This window comes from Hyperolius riggenbachi, chromosome 4, assembly GCF_040937935.1.
Source record: "Hyperolius riggenbachi isolate aHypRig1 chromosome 4, aHypRig1.pri, whole genome shotgun sequence".
NCBI lineage: Eukaryota > Metazoa > Chordata > Amphibia > Anura > Hyperoliidae > Hyperolius > Hyperolius riggenbachi.
This window is the reverse complement of record NC_090649.1, coordinates 404,877,211-404,900,062: the sequence shown is the minus strand read 5'-3', so window position 1 is coordinate 404,900,062 and position 22,852 is coordinate 404,877,211. Positions and strand designations below refer to the sequence as shown.

The 22,852-nt window shown below is 42.2% G+C and overlaps 1 protein-coding gene across 2 annotated transcripts in view; it reads left to right on the top strand.

Moving 5' to 3' along the window:
- Positions 1-22,852, top strand: part of APLF (aprataxin and PNKP like factor) — a 369,988-nt gene that overhangs the window by 162,400 nt on the left and 184,736 nt on the right. For both annotated transcript variants that reach the window (XM_068232307.1, XM_068232306.1), the window contains one exon: positions 1,100-1,226. In XM_068232307.1, coding sequence (XP_068088408.1) covers positions 1,100-1,226 — 127 coding nt within the window. The remainder of the gene's footprint in view (positions 1-1,099; positions 1,227-22,852) is intronic.

Sequence of the window (22,852 nt, the reverse complement as noted above, 5' to 3'; positions counted from 1 at the left end):
TTCTGGGTCAGTGACTTAAAAGGAACCCAAGGTGTGAGACCTATGGAAGCTGCCATATTTATTTCCTTTTAAACAATACCAGTTGCCTGACTGTCCTGCTGATATTTCTGGTCAGTAGGGCCAAAATCACACACCTGAAACAAGCATGCAGCTAATCTTGTCAGATTTGTCATAGATATCTGCATGCTTGTTCAGGGTCTATGGCTGACAGTAGTAGAGGCAGAGGATCAGCAGGCAATGTGCAAAGGAAATAAACAGGTCAGCCTCCTTATCCCTCTCACCTCGGGTTCTCTTTAAAGGGTTTCTGTTGACGTTTTAAAAAACAAAAACTGCCACTTACCTGGGGCTTCTATCGGCCTCCAGCAGCTGGAAAGTCCTGCGCTGTCCTTTTCCGATGTACTGTTCCCCGCCACCAGCATCGGTGTAATTACGTCTAACTATATGAATAGAAGTGCAGCAGCGGGGCCGTGGGAACGCGGGAGCTAGCACGCTAGTCAGCGGGAGCTAGAACGCTAGTCAGCGGGAGCTAGCACGCTAGTCAGCAGGAGCTAGCACGCTAGTCAGCAGGAGCTAGCATGCTAGTCAGCGGGAGCTTACTGCACAGGAAAACTTTGTACTGCGCCTTTGTACTGCCACGGCCGCGCAGCCACACTTCTATTCGTCTAGTTAGACGAATAATTACACCGATGCCGGCAGTGGGGAATGGTGCACCGGAAGAGGACAGCGCGGGACTTTTCAGCTGTATGGGCCGATAGAAGCCCCAGATAAGTGGCAATTTTTTTTTTTTTTTTAGAGGTCAAAAGAACCCCTTTAAGGTATTAAAGGCAGAGCATTAGCATGGAAGTCAGGCAACTGGCAATGTTTATTAAAGAATAAAGATGGCAGCCTCCGTATTCCTCTCACTTTAATTTATGAAAACCAGAAACTGCTTATCAGTTAGTTGGCAGATGGTTAATTAACGAAGAGCTAGGGACTTTGGTTAGATTCCTATACCTCTGGTCTGTGAAGATTTGAACAATAGTAGAATTGTTGTGCTTATTGTGACTTATGGTACATAACTGTGGTGAATTAATACATGGCTGTATTCTTTTTATTTCAGTCCAGTCTACGCGATAAAACTGACGAACGACAATCACAACCAGCTCAGAGGAAACGTAATCTTCCCAGCTGGATGCTGCAGGGAGACCTCCCCATACAGGGTCTCCCATCATCTGTCATTAAATCAGGTGAGTGGTTATTACAGGAAGCTGCGAGATTATAGAGAAACCTGATTTGTGTTCAGATCTTGTGAATGCTGCAGGTCTGCAGTAATTATCTGGTGTATGGGCTTCTTGGTAATCGGATTTGTTATGTTTCTTGGGAGTTATATAGGTCTTCAATCTTAGTCAACACGTAGCCATTTATAACTTTTTTTTTTATTTCAAGGAAAAGTAGTACTGCTGTGTTTTAAAATGCTTTCTTAGAAAATGATTTTTGTATGGCAGATTATTGTTTTTAAAGTGCTCTTATAGTACCTATTTTTGCTGTGTTTGAGCAGGTGAATTTGAAATCGGTGCATTAGCAAAACAGGAAATGTACATTTCTGTGTTGATCATGGTTTTGAATTGTTTACAGTAACACTTCTATTGGGGTGATCTGTGACTATACAAGAGGCCATTTGTCAGTATACAGGGACTTCCCTCATCTTACAAACGCCCGACATAGGAACGACCCGCTGATCCCGTTGCTTCAATACCCTGCCCCCCTTTGTGTGCTCTCCAACCCAATCTATAATGGGAATATAGACGCAGCAGAAGCAGTGCTTCTCTCACCAACACTATGGATTGCTCGCTCTAGTTCCGGCATCTCCTGCATGCACCTGATTACATCCAACGCAGGAGGGGATGGCAGGCACTAGAGCGAGTGGGAAGCGGAGAGGAAGATGCACAGTGTTGGTGGGAAGGTGAGACAAACACTGCTGCTGCACCTGTACTATTCATTATTGATTGGGCTGGGGAAGCACATGAGGGGGCACATCCTGGGACAGTGCTACAGAAGATGTACAGCACTACGAAATATATTGACACTAAATAAAAAATAATAATGGGGGGTGGGGGGCTGTTTGTAGCTTTTCCTACCTCCTTATAGACTGGGCTGGGGAAGAGAAAAACATTGTAGCAGAACAGCATTCAAACAGTTAACAACTGTTCTTCAGTTTAAAGCTTCTTGCTTCAGTGGAAAGCTTCTTGCTTCAATGGAAAGCTTCTGTCCACACCCGAAGAAGTGATAAAATTATCTTTTGTTTACATTCCTTATGCAGATACATTTAGTAAACATTAGCAAACTGCCGAAACAGCTGTGCTGAGAACCAGAAAAAGCTGAGAAGTGATCACTAGCTGCAATAAAATGCAGTGGCAGCTTTCAGAGCACATAAACTGTACTTTTGGGTACTTGTAAAAAGACAATGTTACTTGTGCACAAAAGCAAATGTGATAAACCTATATGGGTAATAAAAACTAGGAAAATACTTTTTTATTGAATTTTATGTCAGACGGATTCAGGTTAAGAACGAACCTACAGTCCCATCTCGTTCGCTAGCCAGGGGCTACCTGTAGTACTGATGTAAGCATACAGCTGGATAGAGAAGAGCCAACTCCATGAGTCAGTAATATGTATCAAACGCAGATAGAACAGAGGCGCCAAAAAGAGTAAAAACACTATTATTTAAAAACAGTAAAAAGAGGGAAGGTAAGGTGGACTTACCTCCCTCTAGCAGTGGAAAACAAAACTCTGAGGTAGAGTAGAATGCATTTATTAAACAGTGTAACTCCTAAAGATGCAACGCGTTTCGCGGGCCACAGCACCGCTTCCTCAGGCTATACAGGAGTTCAAAAAAGCTGTATCCAATCCAAGTATTGAATGAGCACCTCTGTGCGGTAAACGAGGATTGATTAAATATGATTTTTTTTTCTTTCAATAATCTTATCAAAAATAACATTATTTACTATTTAATGTCTACCTTAAAGTTTACCGGAGGCGGTTTTTCATATAAAAGAAGGGACACAAGGACATGTTTCCATCTGAAGCACAGCCCTCTGCACCACTGTCAGCCCCCCGCGCCACACACTTTATGTCCAGTGCCTATCCATTCCTTACAGCAGCAGTTTAGTTAATGTGCCAAACCACTCAGGAGCTCTCAGGTTAATGTCCTTAGCATATATGTATATACTTGGGCAGATAATTTTTTTAAATCCCACAAACCTCTCATACCTAACCTGAAGATGTACCTCTTATTCTACTAAAACTCCTCTCATACTCACCTATGAGGTCATGTGACTCTATTAGCAGACTACCAGTCTTCTCCTTGCATAAGCCTTGGATCAAATGTGTAGTAACAATCCCATTTATACTCAATGTGCTCTAGACAAAGCAACAGTTCTTGAATGCAAGATGAAGGCAGAGAGATGCCTGGTACTATTGAGTTTCTTTATTTCACCAATAAAGTGCTTGTGCAATAGCAGCATAAATTTAATACACAACTTGCAAAGTGGCAAATTACACTTACTGTGGTAGGTGATACTAGATTCGGAAGTGTGGTGGCGGGTGCCAAGGGTGCTTGGCCTGATGACCGTTTTGCAAAAGCATAGCTTCTTCTCAGGCTGAATGTGCACACCAGATCTGCAGTGTGTGTTACAAGAAATAATAAAAAAATAGCCCTAGTGAAAAGATGACTTCAAACTGCGGATCCAAGTATACCAAAATTGTCATTTTTACCAAAGATACAAGTAATTAAAAACAATATTAAAAGATCTTCATAATCTGAGTGTACTCTATAATCCCTATATTCCACTTAGGGCCCTTTCACACTTAGGCGATTAGCGGGCGATTCCCGCTAATCGCTAAAGCGCTAGCACTTTTTAAAGCGCTAGTGCTTAATTACTCTATGGCAGTGTTCTGCGATTAACGCCAATCGCAAACGCGTAGCATGCAGCATTTTTTCGCGATTCGGGAGCGATCGCAGTACAGTGCTATTAAAGTGCTGACTGCGATTGCGGAAGTGTGAATGGGGGGTTTACCGCACTAATCACGGTAAAATAACTGCGCAAAACGGTAGCGCTAAGCGCTGCCGTTTTGCGATTTTAAGTGAGAATGGGCCCTAATAATGATCAATAATTATAAAGATAATGTCTAAAAATCACCCTCAGAAAGCCAAAAAGGATGCTATGTGTGGTATCACTCTATAGCAAAAAAGTGCTGTGCAGTCAAGTGAAGCTGCTCAAAAAAAAATATTGGATATAACAAGAAAAACCATCAAGTGTAAACACTGTGTATAAGACACAGCGTATACAATAGTGTCACACTGTAAAACCGGGAATGTTAAAATTGTGCAAATAACAATATGTGCAAAATCACAAAGCCAAAATACAATAGTGAAAATGGCTACCGCACTGTATAAATCACATTGGTAAACAGAAATCACTAAGTGAAAAGAAAGACACTGCTAGTAATATGTGCCGTATCTGTGCCAAATTCAAGTGTGGATCAGGCTTACCCTGGGGTGGGTGGACTGGGAAGCGGAGAATGTCCGCCTTACGCGCTCACAGACAGCTTCTGCTTCAATGGAGGCTACTGGGCGAGTATCAAGATACTGTTTAAAAAGAAGGTGGATGGGCAGTGATCCGCTGCGCAATGAAGTAGTACGTGGCCACGTACTAGACCAACAGCGGCAAGGCGCTGACGTCAGCGCCTGGCTACTGGGTCCTAATGCTCAGGGTATGCGACCAAAAGGTCGCATTCCCGAGTAAATAAATGAAGAGTGTGCCAGACAAGTTACACATCAAATAAAAATGTGCTGCTTGATATTTTACAGTGGCACAGTACTGCAGTAAAGCAAATGCCCAGAAATACAGGGGTTGGACAAAATAATGGAAACAGCTTGAAAATCAACAAAATATATTTTAATATAGTGTAGGTCCACCTTTTGCGGCAATCACAGCCTCAATTCTCCGAGGTATTGATTCATACAAATTGTGAATTGTTTCCAAAGGAATTTTAGCCCATTCTTCAGTTAAAACACCCTCCAGTTCTTTTAGAGACGATGGCGGTGGAAATCGACTTCTTACTTGAATCTCTAAAAACGACTATAAATGCTCAATAATGTTGAGGTCTGGGGATTGTGGTGGCCAGATGAGATGCTCAACTTCAGTAGAATGTTCCTCATGCCATTCTTTAACAATTCTAGCTGCATGGATTGGGGCATTATCATCTTGAAAGATGGCATTCCCCTCCGGAAACAGTTCTTGAACCATAGGATGAATTTGGTCGCCCAAAATTCTTAAATAGTCTCGGCTGTTAATTCTTCCATGAAGGGAGATCATTGGCCTGCCGGATTTCGGCTGTCTCCACTCGGCCGGAGGTCGGAAATAAGGTAAACGATGATTCGTCAGAGAAAATCACATTTTTCCACTGCTCCAGGGACCAATTCTGGTGCTTTCTACACCACTCTAAACGCTTTGAAACATTTGTCTTTGAGAGCAGAGGTTTTCTAATTGCAGTTCTTCCGTGGAATCCAGATTTGTGCAGTTCCCAATGTACAGTTTTTGTGGAAACTGGGTTCTGTAGTTCATTCAGCTCTGTAGTGATTTTAGGAGCTGTGGTCTTGCAAGCTTTTCTAACAATTCGATTTAGAGTCCAACGCTCTCTCTCAGACAACTTTGAGTTTCGGCCACAACTGTGCTTTGCTGAGGGCGTTTTTCCTTCTCTTTCAAAGGCAGTCATTACTTTTGAGACAGTACCTCTTGAAATGCCAAGCATTCGGGCAGTTTCTGTTACAGTAGCGCCTACCATACGAGCACCAACAATTTGGCCTCTTTGAAAGTCTGAGAGATCTGCCTTTTTTATAAATTATAACCAACTTTGGTTTAAATATCTGCAAAAAAACAATTATTTTAATTAAACATATCAAATAACAAAAATAATAAACAAAAAAACATTGAACATGTCAAGTTTTGATTGCTAAAACATGTTCAAAGATTATGATGCCAAAATGTTAGGTGTTTCCATTATATATGCACATCATTTTGTATGCAAAATACATAAAAGTGAAAGTCTTTGGGTAAATGATGTTTGATTCTGCTGAGGACATCTTGTGGTCAAATAGAGGAAACGCCACCAGAATTAAAGTCCAAAGCATCCTGCAACGAACTTGTTTTACAACAAGGAAGAGTATTTGATACTATAGGACAAGAGAATTTGTATTTGTTATGCAACCTTCACCTCACAGCACAAAACTACGCTAAAAAGGATTAGACCAATTTCAAGCATCTGCTGTTGGCTGAAGGTGTAATGGTTAAGGGCTCTGCCTCTGACACAGGAGACCAGGGTTCGAATCTCGTCTCTGCCTGTTCAGTAAGCCAGCACTAATTCAGTAGGAGACCTTTGGCAAGTCTCCCTTACACTGCTACTGCCAATAGAGCGCGCCCTAGTGGCTGCTGCTCTGCTCTGGCGCTTTGAGTCCGCAAGGAGAAAAGCGCAATATAAATGTTATTTGTCTTGTCTTGTCTACTTACTCACGGACCCCTAATCAAAAAACACAATTACAAGTATCACTAAAATAAATATAGGAAGAGAGCTGGTCAAATAGGGTCAAATCTGTGTTGGGAGTCGGTTAGATGGCAAAGATCAACCACTCAAAAACTTAAAAAGTGAAACCACCAAAACCGTGTCATGCAAATGTGATGGAAGGAAGAGAATATATAAAGGGTTAAACCCTGCTACTTACTTACAGAATGTCAAGACTCCACAAAAAGGGAGAAAGAGAGTTTACACATATAAGCGTTATGATCCCCCTATACTTACCCAATCCCAATGGACAATTGGAACACACTATTGAGATAATATGTTGTCAAAATCTAAAAATCCAATAATGAAAGACAAACAGAACAAATGTATTAGACATCATTTCAATTCAAAAAACACCCATAATTATAATCCTCATTAAGACCATATGGATACTGGGTTTTGAGCTCACTAGGTTCGGAAATGTGGCGGCGGGCGCCAAGGGTGCACAGTCAGATGGCAGTTTTGCAAAGGCATAGCTTCTTCTGAGGCTGAATTTGCATACCAGATCTGCAGAATGTGTTGTCTCATTGGAGTTTGCCATCTAAATTTAAAAAAACAACAACTCTGAGAACATTACCTGTAACAAATTGAAAACGTAAAAGGATCATGTCTGAAATGGTTATTATTGTTCTCACTTAAAGAGACTCCGTAACAAAAATTGCATCCTGTTTTTTATCATCCTACAAGTTCCAAAAGCTATTCTAATGTGTTCTGGCTTACTGCAGCACTTTGTACTATCACAGTCTCTGTAATAAATCAATGTATCTTTCCCTTGTCAGACTTGTCGGCCTGTGTCTGGAAGGCTGCCAAGTTCTTCAGTGTTGTGGTTCTGCTATGCACTCCCCCCTCAGGGGGGAAAGAAACACACAAATGATCTCTTGAGATTCAAAAGGAATGCTGTATACAGCCTGCTTGTGTATGGATGTATTTTCTATGTGTGGACATACTGTACATCAACCTACTTCCTGTTTTGGTGGCCATTTTGTTTGTTTATAAACAAACTTTTTAAAACTGTTTTTAACCACTTTTAATGCGGCGGGGAGCGGCGAAATTGTGACAGAGGGGAATAGGAGATGCCCCCTAACGCACTGGTATGTTTACTTTTGTGCGATTTTAACAATACAGATTCTCTTTAAAGAGGAATTTCAGCCTAAACAAACATACTGTCATTAAGTTACATTAGTTATGCTAATTAAAATAGTAATATAATCTCTTACCCACACTGTTTTAAAAGAACAGGAAAATGTTTGTGATTTCATGAGGGCAACCATCTTTTTGGTTGAAAGGAGGTGACGGAGCATGAGACACCGTTCCAACTGTCCTGTGTCATGATCACCCCTCCCAGTTGCCAGGCAAAAGGAACAACAACATCAGAAATCTCATCATGCATTGCACAGCATCAGGGGAAAAATGCCCGGGAAGTTTTCTTTGATGGGGTGGAGCTTCGCTTTTGAGCAGCTAAAAATGAGGCTTTGGTAAGAAAAACAAAGTTCTGATGCTGTGAAACTGTTAAAGAAACACAAAGCCTTTTCATTGCTGCTGAGTAGATTTTTAGTCTGGAGGTTCACTTTATACTGTCTAATTGTTCAGTTTGGAGAGGGAGGTCTATGGCTGAAAGGTAATTGTTAATTATAGTGGGGGTGGGTGTCAATGTATCCTTTTGTAGATTATATTATGGAGTATAGTAAACACTAAAGGCATTAGCTATGGATTTGCGGTTTAAGATTTTGACTTTAGTAATTGGATGGGTAATGCAATGGCATGTCTATGGTTGATCATGTTGGGTAAAAACTTCTCTGCTTTATTACTCTGGGAATATTTTAAAGAGTTAGTTTTTTTGATGTTATTTTCATACCGACAGCAGAAGGCTACGTAGGTCTTGGCATGCTGAGAATAGTTATTTAAATATTTAGGAGTCTTGGAATTGTTTATGTAGTTTTTCTAGTTTTTGGATCTTTGTCAGTATAAGCTTTCTGATGGTCCCTCTTACAATACAATAACATTTCTATAGTGCTTTTCTCCCATAAGGCCCCGTTCACACTGCACGCGTTTCCAGCCGCGTTTTGGAAACGCGTGCAGGTGGCCGACACGCACGACATCAGACATTGCATAGAGTGCAATGTCTGATGTTCGCACTGCATGCGTTCAGTGGTGGGATCAGCCACGCAACGCATACAAACGCGGATGGCGTGCGTTCGTACGCGTTGCGTTTCGCGTGCGTGCCCGTCCGCGTTTGTAATGTGAACGGGGCCTAAGACTTAAAGCGCTTATACTCTCTCAGATTCAGTAGTTGGTAGTAGGATGACGTATTTACACAACAAAAGTTATAATTCTGCAAATGCCAAACTGAACAGGTGCGTTTTCAGTCTGGATTTAAACACGTCCAGGGATGGAGCTGTCCTGATCTGCTGAGGTAAGGAGTTCCAAAACATAGGAGCAGCATGACAGGAGGCTCTGGGACCAAAAGTTTCCAAGTGGACTCTGGGTATAACTAGATTATTAGAACCTGTGGATCTGAGATTGCAGGGATTGCTATGCAGCTGTAACATTTCTTTCATGTATCCAGGGCCCAGATTATTTAGTAATTTAAATGTCAGAAGGCCGATCTTGAATAGGACCCTCCATTTTATAGGTAGCCAGTGAAGGGAGTGCAGGACTAGCGTTATGTGGCAGTGACGGGGTTGGTTGGTTAACAGTCTGGCAGCAGTATTCTGTGTCAGCTGTAGGCGGTACAAGTCCTTTTTTTGGAAGGCTGGTGTAGAGAGCATTGCAACAGTCCAGTCGGGATGTAATGAAGGCATGAACTAAGTTTGGTGGATCTTCTTGGGGGATGAGGTGCTTGATTTTTGCGATGTTCTTCAGGTGAAAATAGGATAATATCACCACAGCAGAGATGTGAGCTCTTCATGCTCTCCCCAGGTTCTTTTAGCTGGGCGCTCCACTCGGCTAATCTTATTAAGCATCCGGCTGTCATCGGTTCGCCTCCTTATCCTCCTCCTATGCTGTAAGCGGCTACTTTTTCATGCCACCCAGCTGGGAAAAATTTCTGGGGAGAACGCTGTTCTCTGTCAGTTTGATAGTAGTAGACAGCTCTCTGTCAGTTGGATGGCAGTAGACAGTTCTGTCAGTTGGATAGCAGTATACAGCTTTCTGTCAGTTGGATGGCAGTAGACAGCTCTCCGTCAGTTGGATAGTAGTAGACAGCTCTTTGTCAGTTGGATAGTAGTAGACAGCTCTCTGTCAGTTGGATAGCAGTAGACAGCTCTCTGTCAGTTGGATGGAAGACAGCTTTGTCAGTTTGACAGTAGTGGACTGTCGTATTTGTTTGTTCAATTCGGTGGAGGAGTTGTGTGTTATGCACTGATTTACACCAACGCGGGAGTTTATAGGACCTACTGTATATAAATGCAAATGTGCTGATGGGACTTTTATGTGCATTTTTTGTTCTCTTTCTTTTTATGAGGATTGCTGATGTTTATATCGCTTGGATTTGAGAAGATATATGGACTACTGATTGGGACTGAGTAACTATATGTAGTTCCTGTGTGTACTGTAGATCACTTATGTAGTAGACTTTACTAATTTTGGTAGGCACCCGGCTGTCGTCGGCTCACCTCCTTGTCATCCTCCTATACTGTAAGCAGAGTTGTACCAGCCCTGCATTCCCCCTCACAGCCCACCCAGCTACTTTTTCATGCCACACAGCCGGAAACCATATTTTGGGGCGGACACTGATGTTGGATGAGTACACCTCTCATATATGTCTTGGTGTAGACCAGACTTTCATTTCATCCATATCTGGCATTTTTTAGTGATAAAAAATATATCTTTAACATTTTAGGCCTGATGAATCTGTTAGTGCGTGATGGATCTGTCATTATTGTTCTCATGAGTTGTAAATTCAATATTTGGGGTGGTGGAACAAGTACTTAAGGTGGAGGGGGGGGGATTGTATGCATTCCTGGGGCTACAGGTTGAGCACCAGGGTCCGGAACGACAGTCTTTCAACACGTGGGTGACCAAGGTTCCCTGGAGGCAAACATAACTTGTTACTGAAGAGCCTGAAGAGCTGTGTGCTCTGACTGTTAATTTCAGCTGCCTAATTGCCCATTAAAACAGAATTCTAATTAGCCTCTAATACAGATTGGCCAGTGTTAGCTAGCTTGGCAGTGTGTTTTATTTATACCCACAGAGTTGCGAGGGCAGAGAAATAAATCTATGTTGAGCATCAGTCTATATTATTCTGTCACCTTTTTCTTTATTTAGAACATTGGTCGCCCTGATTTCAGAGAAATAAAGCTAATGGTCCTGATCAGGAGATGCCGACGCTGACATTCTTTAAGCATCATTAATATTCTTGCTGTGCGTATTGCTTCACTACTGTGTCTTTCCCTCATTAGTTCAATATTTGTTTAGCAAAGCATGTTGCGTGTGCATAATATAGAATAATGGTGTTATTATAGCACAGAGCATGTGCCCAGCCCTGTGTATGCTTGTGATGAGGCACTCACATGGCACCAGCCATTCGTTATCTTCACACAGCCAACAAGACTTCAGTTACACCTGCGGGAAGCGGTACTTTAGTGCAAGAAATAACTTAAAGGACATCTGAGGCGAGTGACTTAAAAAAAACATAATTACCTATTTAGAGCCTCCCATTCATAATCCAATGAATGTATCTACCGAGATCGTTCATTGTGCTTGTGAACTGTTGCTGGTCATCAGTGACATTTATCTAGTGTGTGTATAAGATGTAACCTCTTTTGGATTGTTATGCACTGGTCCCTTAAAGTGTACCTGAGCAGGGGCCACATAAAAAATTATACATACCGTGTTTCCCCTAAAGTAAGACATCCCCTGAGAATAAGCCCTAGCAGGAATTCCTAGCATGCTTTAAATATAAGACATCCCCCGAATGTAAGCCGTAGTAGCAGCCCGCATGACAGCAGCAAGTCACGCTCAATACAAAGTCTGGATACAGGAGAGCAGCAGTATAATGTGAGCTCTACAGTCCTGTATATGTGTCAGGCAATTTGTTGGAGCCATCCCTCCTCATCTATGGTGATAAGCATCAGCAGCACTTCACCTCTTCCCAAGACACACAGCTTAACCCATTATCAGTTTCTTGTACGTGAGAGCCAATATCTGCAAACCAGAAGCTCTGTGTATGCTGCTTGTGTTTCAGCAAGGCATGTAGTATATACATTTTGTATAGGAAAACTACCAGTGTTTCCACCAAAAATAAGACATCCTCTGAAAATAAGCCCTAGCACATCTTTTGGAACAAAAATTAATATAAGACCGTGTCTTATTTTTGGGGAGACACGGTACCTGGGGCTCCTTCCAGCCCCCTCCAGGCTGATCGCTTCCACACTGTCCAACTCCATGTCCTCCAGTCGGGGGCAGTTGGCGCAGGTGCAGTGCAGGCAGGCGCACTTCCCCGACTTGCTCCCGACGCTGGAAGCGTTCTGCAGCAGAATGCGGCAGGAGCGTGTGCGCGGCCAGGCCTGGCATGCTCAGTTGGCCCCTGAACGGAGGACTTTCCGGGGCCAATCGCTGATGAACGGATGAGGACGGCGTGGGAGTGATCAGCCTAGAGCGGGATTGAGGAAGCCCCAGGTATGTGTATTTTGTTGTTTTAGTCCCATCCCTTTAAACAGTTATTCTGCCAGGGCGTAAGACTCGCACACTGTTTTTTGTCCTATAGTGCCTCAAGGATGTGAGGCTCATGTCCTTGAAGTTTCCCTGTCACCATGCACATCCTTCTGCGAATGTCCGTGCATTTCCTTAGGGGGGGATGGGGGGTGTTGTTGACAATTCTTCCTCTTTTGCAGGCAAACACTTTTGTTAGCCGTCATGGTCGCAAAAGTGAATTTCTTTCCTCTAAAATTTTATCCAGCAGATCTAGTGATACAGTTACAGGTTATTATGTTTCTTATATTTATGCATTTATATGACACATATGGGAGAATACCCAAAAAAGGAAAGGGGGCTTTAGATTTAGAGGTAGTAAAAAAAAAATTTACAAAACAAAACAAATAACATTAATATTGCATTCCACGCCCACCCTGAAGAAGCTGGTAGCCGGCAAAACTGTCGCGTGCTGCTCCCCTCCATGGGACGCCACATCAATCTGTTTCAATCGGCATGGCACGGGGATGTAAAAAGGTCCGCTCCAACGTACCTGGCATAATGCCAGTGGTCATTACCCAGGCAGCCACTGCATTTCCCCGTGTCTCCTGCTCCTCACACTGAGGTTATTCCAGCACACCCTACTGCCTCCCAAGCCTGGATCTTTGTACGTGCTTTCATGGCCGCATGATGTTTGTCTATTGAAGCATCTGGGCCACTGTGGGCAATCCACAACATTGTTGGACTCTGGTGAGACTGATCTATGCTCTATTGTTCTGTATGTGGAAACTGCAGTTTGATATGCCAATCCATGCATGGCTGAGCTACTGTGAGATGCTTTAAGCTTTTTTACAGACTTAACCCACTGTTTTGTGGCTGCTATTGCTACTAATCACTGCATTGACTGCTCTTATTCCTACTGGTGTTGGAATGTATACCTCAAGCCTCATATGCAATTGTTGGATGGTGTTTGCTGAGTTTTCTATATTAATGACCTGATCATTATACTTTGGCGATTTACACAGCTGTGGTCCCTAGGTGTGGTGGTGAGGTGCACCTGAGTGTGTGGTGTGTGCTGGATGCGTGGCCGGTGGCCATCCAATGCGTTTTTATATATATTTTTTTTATTTTTGTATTAGTGTTAGTATGATTTATTGATCCTAATAAACTATATTTTGTACTTTTGGAATCAGCTGTCTTATGGTATATCTTCTGTTTACAGCACATATGCCAGCCCTTGACAAATCCACTTCCATATTTTGCTTATAATTTTAACAATTATATTTAGCTTTTCTCTTGGCGGACTCAAAGCACTTGAGCTGCAGCCACTAGGGGCATGCTCAGTAGGCAGTAGCAGTGTTAGGGAGTCAAGATTCAAATCCAGGTCTATCTGTGTAAGAGGCAGAGTCCTTAACCAGTACACCTTCCAGCCACTGGCACACGTAAACAGCCAATCAAATGAATGTGCACGATAAGGCAAAACTTTAATCATGTACTAGCAAAAAGAAGCACAACATAACACTCAATTTACAAATTCATAAACAAAGTACTTCAACCTTATATGAAGTCTATCAAATAATAAACAATACAAGAGTATCAGGTATCAGTAAAAACTCATATTTTTCCTTTGGTGTATTAGTACCTACCTACAAAAGATGCTTAATTGTGCATCAGCTACTGTATAATGTATACAAGCTACAAACAACTGTACACTCAACATGTTTTGTGATGTAGTGTAAAGTTCATCAACATGAACTAAAACACAAAATAGGAGGGATAACTCTGCAGTCTGTCTACACCAGATAGAAATAGGACATTATTCTTAGAATGGTGCGGTGCACATTTAGAACAGAGAAGAAAACTCGTGGAAGAACTATGGGAAAATGATATATCCATTCCTAAACAGAGAAGGAGGCTTTCGGCATCATTTGTCAGTAATGAACAACAGTGTTCTCCCCAGGCTTTCTTAGCCCGGTGCTCCACTCGGCTAATTTTTGAGAGCACCAGCTGTCATTGGCTCACCTAGAGAAGTGCTGGCCCTACAGTCTCCTGTCACGCCCCACCCAGCTGCTTTTTCATGCCATCCGCCTGGAAAAATTTCTGTGGGGAACACTGAACAATGATGGTTTGTCTAGACATTTTAGAGACACAACTGTACACACCTTTAGCAATGTAAGTAATTTTTTTTTCTGTTCAAACTCTCAATTGAATTGAAGACCTATATTGGCCCAGCTTGGGTAATAGGTTCATTAGCAGGCTCTTAGAGCTGGGCATTCAATTTCTTCCAGAAAAGAAAAGGAGGGAAAAGGGAGAAATGGAAGTAGAGAGCGGAAAAGATAGCTTGCTTCAAATCAAGCATAGCTAGCTTTTATTATAGTTAATTTCAATTCAGTTTTAATTATTTTTTATTCTTATTCTATCCCAAATATGTTTAATACTTTCCCATGTAGTGCTGAAAGGGACTGAGTAATTAATTTTAGTTTCTAGAAGTTCTCAACATCTGTTTCTCCACTCCTCATCATCCGGGACTGCTTTTGTTCCCCATTTCTCATTAATTATTCTTTTAGTCGCCAAGTAGCAAATGTAAAGGAGATCAGGATTAATGGTTAAATGTTAGCTGATTTCTACACCAAGAAGGGCCATATGATCTTTTAATATGAAGCCCTTTGATGCAGCCCAGTTCAGGACTCTTTCCAGAGTCCATTTAAGAAATGAAAATTTGCATAATGATGTCAGTTAAACTATAAGCTGCAGTAATCAGATGACCCATACTTACATAATGCCTAGGACTCTTCTAAAGGAGGACATTCCTCTGCAGGAATAATTAAATGTCTGCTTTAGAATATACTGTGACCTGGATAAATGAGAACCTTCACAGAGAAATTCACATCATTAGGACACCTTAACAAACTCCAAACAGGGGGTCCTGTAAGTATCAGAACCCCTTAACCAGCCTGGCATTCTATTAAGATCGCCAGGCTGGCGACCGGACGTTTTTTTTTTTAATAAAAAAAAAAACTATTGCATGCAGCCAACTGAAAGTTGGCTGCATGAAAGCCCACTAGAGGGCGCTCCGAATGCGTACTTCTGATCGCCTCCGGCAATCAGAAGTACCAAGAAAGGCCGCGATGAGCGGCCCTTCTTGCTATGCTTTCCTCGTCGCCACGGCGACGAGCGGAGTGACGTCATGGACGTCAGCCGACGTCCTGACGTCAGCCGCCTCCGATCCAGCCCTTAGCGCTGGCTGGAACTGTTTGGTCCGGCTGCGCTGGGCTCGGGCGGCTGGGGGGACCCTCTTTCGCCGCTCCACGCGGCGGATTGCCGCCCTGCGGCGGCGATCAGGTAGCGCACACGGCTGGCAAAGTGCCGGCTGCGTGTGCTCCTTTTTATTTCATTAAAATCGGCCCAGCAGGGCCTGAGCGCCAGCCTCCGGCAGTAATGGACGAGCTGTGCTCGTCCATACCGCCCAGCAGGTTAAAGAGACACTGAAGCGAAAAAAAAATGATGATATTATGATTTGTATGTGTAGTACAGCTAAGAAATAAAACATTAAGATCAGGTACATCAGTCTAGTTGTTTCCAATACAGAAGGAGTTAAGAAACTCCAGTTGTTATCTCTATGCAAAAAAGCCATTAAGCTCTATGACTTTCAAAGTCCTGGAGTGGGCTGTCTTCTGACTTTTATTATCTCAACTGTTCGTGAACAATTTTCTTTTTCTCTTCCAGAGGAGAGGTCATTAGTTCACAGACTGCTCTGAAATAATCATTTTGAATGCTGAGTGTTGTGTAATCTGCACATATTATAGAATGATGCAGTGGTACAAAAAAACACTATATACCTGAAAATAAAAATATGAGAATATTTTCTTTGCTGCTAATCTTCTAGTAATTATTTATAGTACACAACCAATTCATTATATCATATATTTTTTTCGCTTCAGTGTCTCTTTAATACTTGCACTGTCATGTAGTTAAGCAATTTTGGGGTCAGTTCAGGTGTACATTAACTCTCTTGGTGGGACTCCTTGACAACAACAGCTTGATCCTGTTTATTCGGAGTATTTTATAACTTGCTGTGGTCCTAAAATGTATTTTATTGATAAGGTGGGACAATATCTCCTGGGAAAAAACTCAAGAGAAAAGTTAACTGAATAGTGGCCCTGTCTGCATCCCATGCATATACCCTATCCAGATTTTTCTTTTTGCCTTGACAATGATGTCTTTAGAAAAAGAATCTCATATTATTGTACAATGGCTGCATTGCTTGATATGTGTTCAATCATAACTACCATGAAAAATAGAATATAATAATGTGAAATATGTATCACTCCAGTAAAAAAAATATTCGGTAAGACATTACTTGATCTGGCTTTAATTTGAGTTAATTGTCCCACATGGGTAGCAATCAATCATCCATTGCCAATTTGAAATATGGTGGGTGGTGAACAATTATCTGCTACATCACCCAGTCAATCAATGTAAAGCTTTAGAAAATAAAAATCTGTTGTGCATTGATTGAACTGCTAGTGCTGTATCGCTTAATGCCATGTGTCCCCTGCTGTTCCTTATGTCATATTACTTTTGAGTGAGATTGGTCTGAAAGGTGTTTATTATGATATGTGAGTACAATTGTGGAAATATACCTCTATTCCTGTCTCACTCGTGGCTTTTACAACACACAGAAAATAAGGGAAAATCTACCCATTTGACAATAACACACCAAAACACTAAAAGGAGTTCTAACCATTGCTCACTCTATCTAAACCCGACAAAAATGTTGAAGGTTTACTTTGGTTTTAGATGGCTTTTGTTCACCAACCAGCACCATCAGAATTAGAGAGTCTTACAGGCAGAATTGAAGTGAACCCCACCACATCTTGCATTCCAATTCTTTGCAAAGCCAAATGCTGTCCAACCCTCGCAGGTTATTCATTACTCCCCTGTCTACTCAGCCAGTGCAGTAATTGATCTTAAATGACCTTAGATCAGGGGTGTCAAACTCAAATTCACAATTGGATAAAATGTAAAACTGGGACCAAGTCACCGGCCAATCTCGATGTCTAGTGGCCACCTCCCTCCCTTAAACAGTTCCCTGGTTTCTAATGGCCCCTCTCCCTTTCCTACACAGTTTTCTGGTGTCTTATACCTCCCCCCGCCCTTCACTGTTCCATATACGCTTAGTGCTCAGGTGCTCACAGGCCAAATATAATTCAAAGTGGGGAAACCACTTGCAGGCCAAATTTGATGACACTGAAGGCCAGATTTGGCCTGCAGCCAAGTTTGACATCTATGCCTTAGATAGTAAGCACATCTATTTCTTATTATTGAAAATACCGCCTTGTTTGTACAGAAATAGCGAAGCAGGTTGTTTTGGAGCTCAGCGACGAGCACCAAAACTATTCACCCCATAGCGGCAATGATATGCTGCGCGGGGCGTGTACATACGTATGCAGAAATAAGGGTTAATCCACCAAAAAATGCTTTTATTTTATCTAATATAGTTTCAGATTGTGACATTTATAAAGTTCACAATCGGCTGGAGAGTATCATCTTTTCATTGTGACTGCCACTTTTAATAGGGATATTTAATAGGACTATTTAATAAGGGCTATTATTTATCAGCAGTTTTATGCTGATTGCCACATTTATGAAGTCATCAGACTTGATTACCACTTTATGAAGCCCAGTGAAGATCACCACTTTAATAGTGGCACGCCACATAGGAAATAGTTGAGAACAGCGTTCCATCAACACCTGGCCACCACTTTCGCTGTTATCCATGGGACCCCTGCCATCGTAGGGAGGCCCGAAGGCTTTGGGTGCCCCTCCTCCTTCCTCTCCCCAACCGCAAGTGCAGCCAATTGGCAAAGAAACCTCCCCATTTGCTCACAAAAACCTTGTGCAGGAGCATGTGTAATTTTTTCCATCTTCCAGATACTGCTTCACAGTAGAACACTCTCTGCTGCCATTCCCCGACTCCCGATCATGTGGGGTTTGGGGTCCAAGGGGGCCCCATGCTATCATTTTTGCAGGGGGCCCTATCAAGTCAAGTTACGTCCCTGCCGTTATTAGCATTTTGTAGGTAATGGGGCTTTTGAACTCTACTTGAGAGGATTTATGGTAGTGCAGTCCAGCAAATTTTATTGTCCGATAGTGAGCAACATCTGTGCCAATTTTTTTTTTTAAATGTGATGTTATGATAGTGCTATTCGAGGCTTAAAAATTGTAAAGGACAACTGACCCAAGAGGGATATGGAGGCTGCCATATTTATTTCCTTTTAAGCAGTACCAGTTGCCTGGCAGTCCTGCTGATCTCTCTGGTCAGTAGTGTCTGCATCACACACCTGAAACAAGCATGTGGCAAATACAGTCAACTTAAGTCAAACAACTAATCGGCATGCTTGTTCAGGGTCTACGACCAAAAGACAGTCAAGACCAAAAGTTGAAGGCAGAGGATCAGCAGGACAGCCAGGAAATGTGCATTGTTTAAAAAGAAACAAATATGGCAGCCTCCATATCTCTCTCATGTCACTTGTACTTTAAAGGGAGTCTGAACAAAACAAAAACAAAAAACACATACCTATGGAGAGAGAAGGCTCTGGGTCCTATAGAGCCTCCCCGTTCCTCTTGCAGTCCACTAGTTCCAACGCTGGCTCTCCCGTTCAAATCCCCCACAGCGGAAGGCTTTGGAAGTGTTCAGGAGCCTGAGTACTCCCAAAGATGGGCGGCTCCGTACTGCACGTGCACGGTTGCATGAGAATGCATGCACGTCTCTGAAGACTTCCAAAGTCTCCCACAGCGGCAGAGAGCTATCGGTCAGAGACTGCTAACGGGGGGCACAGTGCTAGAATGAAGGGACCGTAGTAGGAATTGGAAGGCTCTATAGGACTCATAGCCCTCCCTTTCCTTAGGACTCACTTTAAACAAAGAAGTGGAACATTTTTATTAGATGAACATTTATTTATTTATTTTAAGAAAACTTTGGTAAGAAGATCTGAGTCTAGGAGGGAGTGCTGGAATTTAGCAGAGGACTTTATGCTGCTGAGTACAGATTTGCCTTCATTGACACTTGAAATGTACACATGGTGCCACCATAATCGCTTCTTACTGAAGGGTTGCAGACGGATTTCACAGAATGTTTTCCTATACTCTGACAAATATTGGAGATGACCGCAGAATTAGTTTTACAGTGTTTGCAAAAGTATTCGGCCTCCTTGAAGTTTTCCACATTTTGTCATATTACTGCCACTAACATGAATCATTTTTATTGGAATTCCACGTGAAAGACCAATACAAAGTGGTGTACATGTGCGAAGTGGAACGAAAATCATACATGGTTCCAAATATTTAAAAAAAAAAATAACTGCAAAGTGGGGTGTGTGTAATTATTTAGCCCCCTGAGTCAATACTTTGTAGAACCACCTTTTGCTGCAATTACAGCTGCCAGTCTTTTAGAGTATGTCTCTACCAGTTTTGCACATCTAGAGACTGAAATCTTTGCCCATTCTTCTTTGTAAAATGGCTCCAGCTCAGTCAGATTAGATGGACAGCGTTTGTGAACAGCAGTTTTCAGATCTTGCCACAGATTCTTGATTGGATTTAGATCTGGACTTTGACTGGGCCATTCTAACACATGGATATGTTTTGTTTTAAACCATTCCATTGTTGCCCTGGCTTTATGTTTAGGGTCCTTGTCCTGCTGGAAGGTGAACCACCGCCCCAGTCTCAAGTCTTTTGCAGACTCCAAGAGGTATGGTGGGTTCAGAGTGATGTGCAGTGTTAGTTTTCCGCCACACATAGCGTTTTGCATTTTGGCCAAAAAGTTCCATTTTGGTCTCATCTGACCAAAGTACCTTCTTCCACATGTTTGCTGTGTCCCCCACATAGCTTGTGGCAAGCTGCAAATGGGACTTCTTATGCTTTTCTGTTAACAATGGCTTTCTTCTTGCCACTCTTCCATAAATGCCAACTTTGTGCAGTGCACGACAAATAATTGTCCTATGGACAGATTCCCCCACCTGAGCTGTAGATCTCTGCAGCTCGTCCAGAGTCACCATAGGCCTCTTGACTGCATTTCTGATCAGCGCTCTCCTTATTCGGCCTGTGAGTTTAGGTGGACGGCCTTATCTTGGTAGGTTTACAGTTGTGCCATACTCCTTCAATTTCTGAATGATCACTTGAACAGTGCTCGTGGGATGTTTAAGGCTTTGGAAATCTTTTTGTAGCCTAAGCCGGCTTTAAATTTCTCAATAACTTCATCTCTGACCTGTCTGGTGTGTTCTTTGGACTTCATGTTGTTGTTGCTCCCAATATTCTCTTAGACAACCTCTGAGGCCATCACCGAGCAGCTGTATTAGTACTGACATTAGATTACACACAGATGCACTCTATTTAGTCATTAGCACTCATCAGGCAATGTCTATGGGCAACTGACTGCACTCGGACCAAAGGGGCTGAATAATTACACACACCCCACTTTGCAGTTATTTATTTGTAAAAAAAATGTTTGGAATCATGTATGATTTTTGTCCCACTTCTCACGTGTACACCACTTTGTATTGGTCTTTCACGTGGAATTTTAATAAAATTGATTCATGTTTGTGGCAGTAATATGTCAAAATGCGGAAAACTTCAAACCACTGTATTTGCACTCCTCAAAATTCAAACTAAGTTTATGCCCTTCCCTGCAGGTTTCCAGGAAGTCATATTTCAGGCAACAGAGGATTATAATATGTGCATCAAACCTGTGATCAGCATATTCATGTGACAAAGAGCGTCTTCCTGTAAATCCCTTAATCTGCACAGAAAGGCCATGTAAAGGCTAGAGATGATTGCTGGAGAATGTTCAATCCCAAAAGAACGAGACTGCATGTTTCTAAATCTTATATATTCTGTAAAGGACTCAGTTTGGTGTTTATTAACCCTCTACCTGTAGTACCTTCAACTACTGAGTATTTGATTGGTTAGGTGATCCACATCCTTGTAATTCTTTGACTAAGGGTCTGATGACCAACAGCACATCACAAATCAAAAAAGTTAGTACAAGTGGTTTTTTCCAAAGTATCCAGCAGGTTCCTTACCAAGGACCCATGGCTGGTTCCAGTATGATCTATCCAAGTATTGGATTAATGTGCAGACCTGTGTCAGCCACCATAACCTTAGCCCTGCGAGTAGCCACTGGTTGGTCCAGCTGCAGTGCTTTTCTTCTTTCTTTTTTTTGGGGGGGAGGGGGGGGGTAAGGGGGTAGGGATACAAAGGGAGCATGATGGTTGGCTGGTAGGGGTTTAAAATTAAGGGATTAAAATTTATGTTTGTATGGCGAGTTTTAAATATTTATTGCCTAACTCTGGTGATAAAATGAAGGCTAACTAGTCCAGCAATTATAAGAACTGAATATAAACATTACAAATAGAACTCAGACAAGTTACCTGAAGATGGAGTTGGATAGTTTGCTGCCATGCTTTAATCCTTCTTTGCTAGCAAGCTGATCCTGCGTGGACAGATCACAGACCAATCATTCCAGCCCCCAGCTTGTGTCTCAACTCTACAAGCACGGGGAGGGAGAAGAGGCAGGAGGGAGAGAAACACTGTGTGTTTAATTCCTTATCTTAGTATAAGATATATATATAGTAAGCATCACTGCAGACTAGAGCTTGAGTTTCAAAGACAGGAAGTTTTGAATCAGGATAATACCATTGATTGGCTAATTTAAAAGAAAACCGTAAGCTTTCTGCTACTAAGCATTTTTCAGACTTCCTGGAGGAGGTGAAGACTTTTTTTTTTTTTTTTTGCAAATATAAGTGTCATCCAGATGCATTATTTACAAGGGATCTTGCAAGGATTGTGAAGTATTTATGGCAAATGGATAAGACCCTCAGTTTACTTACATAGACTGACATGGAGAGTTTTTTACAGACCCCATCCTGTTCAGTGTACGCTGCTGGAGCTTGGAAACAGTTAACTGAATGTTACTAAGCAGGGAAGTGGGGCATTCTGGGGGTGGGGGCAGTGCTCCATTGTAGTGCCACCGCTGTGAGTAGCATGAGATAAAGACATCGTCTGCATGAATTTTGATTGTTGGCCCTGGCACCAGCTTTGTGTTGTAGCGTACCAGTATATGAGACTATACGCCAGGCAGTGTTACAATTAGTTGTTGTGCAGTAGTTTAGTTTCCACTGCCAATGTCATGGGGCATACCCACGAGTGGTAAAAGGAATCTCTATGCATTACGTGTTGAATAGAAATCAAAAGTTTCAAATGTAGTTTTATGTTGAAGCAAGTTCTTGTGGCTGGGATTGAAGATGGATTACAGTTAGGCTTCCTCTGTGTTACTCATCTACGAGGAAATGTTCTCTGTTCCTGCCTGGCTAGAGCTGGCTCAGGTTTTGCAGCAGTGGTTGGTGCAAAAACTTGCATTCCCTCTTAAAAAGAACTACTGGTCTCACCAAGGCTTCAAGGCTTCATGGTAGGAAGCGATGATTCTTGTGTTAGGCTACTTTATGCCTATCCTAATGTTGGGCCCTACTGTCCTCTCATAAGGATGAATGGAAAAGGGGTTAATAAGCAGGCCAGCCTTGCTCCATACTACATCTCCTTTTGCTAATCTCTACTGCATAATCCT